General features: G+C 46.0%; 1 protein-coding gene across 1 annotated transcript in view; it reads right to left on the bottom strand.

Moving 5' to 3' along the window:
* Positions 1–6,000, bottom strand: part of icam3 (intercellular adhesion molecule 3) — a gene marked incomplete at its 5' end in the record, with an annotated part of 33,305 nt that overhangs the window by 6,983 nt on the left and 20,322 nt on the right. The window contains 2 exons of the mRNA XM_084328297.1: positions 830–1,162; positions 1,717–1,974. Of these exons, the coding sequence (XP_084184423.1) occupies positions 830–1,162; positions 1,717–1,974 (591 nt within the window). The remainder of the gene's footprint in view (positions 1–829; positions 1,163–1,716; positions 1,975–6,000) is intronic.

Genomic DNA, 6,000 nt, shown 5'->3' with positions numbered 1-6,000 from the left:
GCCAGTATGACTTACTACCATAGTGTCTTTATACCTGTATCACTGTACATATTAATACTATATCTATATCTGTACATATCTCTTACCTACTCTTACTAGTTACACTGCTGGCCAGTATGACTTACTACCATAGTGTCTTTATACCTGTATCACTGTACATATTAATACTATATCTATATCTGTACATATCTCTTACCTACTCTTACTAGTTACACTGCTGGCCAGTATGACTTACTACCAGTGTATTTATACCTGTATCACTGTACATATTAATACTATATCTATATCTGTACATATCTCTTACCTACTCTTACTAGTTACACTGCTGGCCAGTATGACTTACTACCATAGTGTCTTTATACCTGTATCACTGTACATATTAATACTATATCTATATCTGTACATATCTCTTACCTACTCTTACTAGTTACACTGCTGGCCAGTATGACTTACTACCATAGTGTCTTTATACCTGTATCACTGTACATATTAATACTATATCTATATCTGTACATATCTCTTACCTACTCTTACTAGTTACACTGCTGGCCAGTATGACTTACACACACACACACACACACACACACACACACACACACACACACACACTCACACTCACACTCACACTCACACACACACACACACACACACACACACACACACACACACACACACACACACACACACACTCACACTCACACTCACACACTCACACACTCACACACTCACACACACTCACACACACACACACACACACACACACACACACACACACACACACACACTCACACACACACACACACACACACACACACACACACACACTCACAGTGGACCGTGACGTTGAGGCGGCTGGACTCCAGCGCCGGCAGCAGCGCTCCTCCCTCCGGGCTCAGGTCCAGCCGGGCCGAACACCAGAACTCCGCCCCCTCGTCGGTCCGGTCCGGCGTGACGCTGATGCTGGACGACACGTTCACCGGCGTCCTGGTGACGTCATGGCTGTGGGCGTCGGCCCCGAGGGACTGGTTCCCTTTGTACCACCGGACCTCCAGGTTCCGCACGGGGGCGACGCCGATGATGTCACAGCGCAGCCGGTAGGCCACGCCCTCCACCATGGGCCCGGTGTGGTTCACGGAGCGGATCAGCACCTGCTCTGGTGCCTCTGGTGGAGACACAGATAAATATGTATTTAGTCATTTTTACATTGAGTCATTTAGTGACGCTTTCATCCAAAGAGACAGGAGGGAGCCGTTCCCCTCGCTGCACCATATTCCAGGTCAAGGACCTTGAAGTGGGTTTGTGTTCCGATGGGAACCAGAGCAGCTCTCTGAGACGTGTTCTGAGGCCAGTGCAGCTCTCTGAGACGTGGCCAGTGCAGCTCTGAGACGTGGGCAGTGCAGCTCTGAGACGTGGGCAGTGCAGCTCTGAGACGTGGGCAGTGCAGCTCTGAGACGTGGGCAGTGCAGCTCTGAGACGTGGGCTGACTTTGGTAGGTTGGTCAGTTGGACACACAGTAGCATAGTAGGTACTAGGTAGTAATATAATCAAGGTAGATTCCTTAGTAGCAAAGTGCATAATAGTAAAAGACAGTATGAAGGTTAGTCTTTTTTTTTTATTATTAGTGTGAAACTAATCGTAATATTTTAACCTAACCTTTGAGAATCTTGACGCAGGAATGATGAGTAAATGCAAAAAGAAACAAAAGAGAACACTCACGGTACATTGTGAAGTCAAAGGGTTTCTGACACCGCCCCGACCCATCGAACACGGCGACGCACACGGGCCTCGGGTCCCAGTTCTGGTGGACCTCTGCGGACCACAGGTTGCTACTGTTGAGAGCGCCGTCTCGGGTCTCCCAGAACACCTCTCTTGGACGCCCTGCGGAGGTCGTGTAGCAGAAGGCTGATCCTGGACCTCCATATGGCACCACCAACCTCGCTGGGGTGAATTGGATCGGGCATTCAGCTTGGGCACCTGTGAAGTCAACGCAGAGCGGAGTCACCATGAGGACAGAGTAAAGTCATGAGCCCTTAGAACAAAAGATATGACTCATAACACAACAGGAAAGGAGGCCAGGAAGGATACCCCCCCCCCCACACACACACACACACACACACACACACACTGTAAGGTCACTTCCACACCAGTCTTTCCCCTCAGATGGTCTCATAGTGTTTCTACTTCCCCACCCAGTCAAGTCTGTCAACAATGAAGGGGTGCGCCCCCCCCCCCCCCCCCCAGCCCAAAGTTCCAGACAAAGCTATTTCGTTTTTTTTTATAAGAAACTAAACATCTCTAAAAGACCAGAGAGAGAGAGGGGGGGGGGGGGGAGAGAGAGAGACATTTTTCTAAATACAAGAAATTCCTTCTGTAATGTACTGATTTCTTTTGATTTCTTTTGATTTCTCTGTTTGATTGTTTTGTTTGGCTTTGGCAATGTACACTTATGTTTCCCATGTCAATAAAGCCCATTTTAATTGACTTGAATTGAGAGAGAGAGAGAGAGAGAGAGAGAGAGAGAGAGAGAGAGAGAGAGAGAGAGAGAGAGAGAGAGAGAGAGAGAGAGAGAGAGAACCCTGACGTAAACAAGACGAAAGTCTTTCTCTGGTCTGCATCCCCTTAACAATTGTGTGTATTGAGCCGTACTGTATTTTGTACCCATTCTGCAATCTGTTAATACAGTTTTCAATCAATCAATCAATCAATCAATCAATCAAGAGAGAGAGAGAGAGAGAGAGTGAGCCTGTTGCTTCTGTCCTGGGTACTAGTAGGGTACAAAGACTTTCTCGGTTCCATACCAGGCTGTAGCAAATCATATAGATATAGATATATCGGGTAAAAGACTTTCTCTTCATTCCTACAAAAGCCCCCCCCCCCCCCCCCCCCATCATCCTGTACAGGACATGTTGCTGGTTTACAATAAACCTACAGATTCATTCATTCAAATCTACCATTGATATCAATCTCACCGAAACACAACACCAACGAGACGCCCGTATAAAGAATAAACTAATAAACAGTAGCATCGCCGATAGGGTTGTTAGTTAGGTTATCGATACTTGATTGATTGATTACTCACTGGATGACTGTGATCCGCTCAGCAGAGTCAACACGACCAGAGACAGAACACGGGTCGAGTTCAGATCCCCCATCTGGAAGAACGGGAGTCGACCCGTTATCTGTGACTCCCGTTAGGTTCTTCCCGTTATTATCTGTGTGACTCCCGGTTCGATCCCGTTATCTGTGACTCCCGTGAGGTTCTTCCCGTTATTATCTGTGTGACTCCCGTGAGGTTCTGCCCGTTATCTGTGTGACTCCCGTGAGGTTCTGCCCGTTATCTGTGTGAGTCACTCCCGGTTCGATCCCGTTATCTGTGACTCCCGGTTCGACCCGGTTATCTGTGTGACTCCCGTCCCGTCCCGAGTTTCGACCCGTTATCCGTGACTCCCGGTTCCGACCCGGTTATGACTCTGAGTGAGTTCCCTGGAAGTTCCCTGGACGCGACAGCGGCGCTGTTGACCTGCAGGAAGCGGCGCTACGGGGTCCAGCTGCAGCCCCGGAGAACCCTCTCACGGGGAGGCTGGTAAAGATATGCCTCCTAAAGTGTGAATGAGTTTCTCAAGTTTTCTCAAGTTTCTTTAATATTTGTCATACAGAAGTACAGAATACTTTTATACAAAATGCTTCTTACTGTTACGCTCCAGAGACTGTGCAAGACAAGATAAGTATGAAATAAAATAACATAGTAAAATTAGAAGTAAAAAAATGAGGTCACAGTGTTCAGTTTAGACATATGTACAATGTTCGATGCAGAATAGACGTAGTTACCATACAATATACAATACTGTGCAGTGTACTAATATACAATACTATATAGTGCAGAGCAGAAATGGGATGAGGTGCAATTTAGGTACAATTCACAGTAGGTGTACGAGTTGTAGTGCAAATCCTTTATCAATAAATATAAAGTGTAAAGTGTGTTTGTGTGATCTAAAGTGTGGAGAGTGGGTGCTGCAGTGTGTTGTTTGTTTGAGTGAGTGTGTGCGTGTGGGTGTGTGTGCTGTGTGCATTTGATGGTTGTTGCATAGTGATTATTGTTCGTTTAGCAGCCTGATGGCCTGGGGATAGAAGCTTCTTCTGAGTCTTTCTGTGCTCGCCTTAAGACTCCGGTATCGCTTGCCTGACCGCAGCAGTTCAAAGAGGCAGTTGTTCGGGTGGCTCGAGTCCTTAATAATTCTCTTAGCCTTCCCCTTGCACCGCTTGTTGTAAATGTTCTGGAGGGTGGGAAGCCCCCCTCCAATTGTGCGTTCGGCTGAACGTGTCACTCTTTGTAGTCTGCTACGGTCTTGTGCAGTGCTATTCCCAAACCAGGAGGTGATGTTGCCAGTCAGGATGCTCTCTATTGTACATGAGTAGAAGTTCCTAAGGATCTTCTGACTGACTTGGAACTTCCTTAGGCGCCTGAGGAAGTAGAGGCGTTGTCGTGCCTTCTTCACAACACTGTCAATGTGTGTGGTCCATGTCAAGTCCTCGGATATGTGGGCTCCGAGGTACTTGAAACTGTTCACTCTCTCAACCGGTGCCCCGTCGATGCTGAGGGGGCTGTAGTCCTTGACCCCCGACCTCCTGAAGTCCACAATCATCTCTTTTGTTTTGCTGACGTTCAGGGAGAGGCAGTTCTCCTGACACCACTGTGACAGGTTCTCTACCTCTTCCAGGTAGGCCCTCTCGTCGTTGGCAGAGATCAGGCCCACCACTACTGTGTCATCAGCAAATTTGATGATGGTGTTGTTGTTCATGAATGAATGAATGAATGAATGAATGAATGAATGAATGAATGAAAACTTTATTTAACAGATTGCAGAATGGGTACAATACAGTACGGCTCAATGCACACAATTGTACAGGTACAGGAAGTACAGGCTACAGGCTTTCCGGTTTCGACAAAACAATTATAGAAACGTGTGAAGTGCACAATATTTCCTCGTTTGAGCCACTGCAACGGCTTTGCCTGAAGAATTTACTACATGACCGGGACGTTCTAGCTTGTTTGCCGACAGGATTCGGGAAAGGTTTGGCACGTTGGGAGGCAGCTTCCAGGGGAAGTACTACACACACCGGACATTCACACTTTGGGCCGTAGTTCTTTACCAGGCTTTATCTCACGGAGGAGCTACAACTGGGAACGAGGTTACTGACTCACGGGGCTGAGGCAAGATAAGACATTCCTTTATTGATCCCCGTGGGGAAATCCAGGTGTAGCACAGGGGCGGATTTAGGATTATCGGAGATCCGGGGCTTAGCCCAGATAGGTGCCCTTTTTTTATCTATTTTTTATTTTTAATTAAAAAAAAATTCTACTTTTTTTTTTTTTTTTTTTTTTGCAGGCAAGGGATGGTCAGGCACGACCCCCTCCACGGCACATTTTTTTTTAATTTAATTAACCTGTACGTGCAATTTCCTGCAATATTGAGCCTTCAATCTTGACCAATAAAGCTGCTCTTTTCACTATAAAACTCAGTTAACCATAACGTAGTTATGGTTAGATTTATATATTGGGGGGGGGATATATCATATTTTTCAAAAAGTGGTGGAGCAAGAGCATACCTTTGCTCCCCCAAGTTCAATAGTGGGAGAGCAGAGATGCTCCGAATGCTCTTATGGCCAGGCGTCTATGATTCACTGATACAAAGTAAAATAGTGCAGTGCAATAAAATATTTAGTAAAATAGAATAAAATAATGCAATAGTGCATTGCAATAAAATAGTTATCATCGTATTTTTTCGGGAGGCCGGTAAGGAGTGCATTACAGTAGTCGAGTTGGCTTGAAATAAAGGCATGGATCTGGTTTTCAGCGTCCTTTTGATTTATAAATGGCTGTACTTTAGCTATGTTTCTAAGGTGGAAGAATTATGTTTTTGTCAACTTGTTGATTGTGATTTAAAGCTTAGGTCTGAGTCTACCATGACACCAAGACTTAACTCACTCAAATACAGTTAG

This window comes from Notolepis coatsorum, assembly GCF_963971535.1.
Source record: "Notolepis coatsorum genome assembly, chromosome: 14".
In the NCBI taxonomy this organism is placed as follows: domain Eukaryota; kingdom Metazoa; phylum Chordata; class Actinopteri; order Aulopiformes; family Paralepididae; genus Notolepis; species Notolepis coatsorum.
The sequence above is the reverse complement of the archived record's forward strand: the minus strand, read 5'-3'. Positions and strand labels throughout refer to the sequence as shown.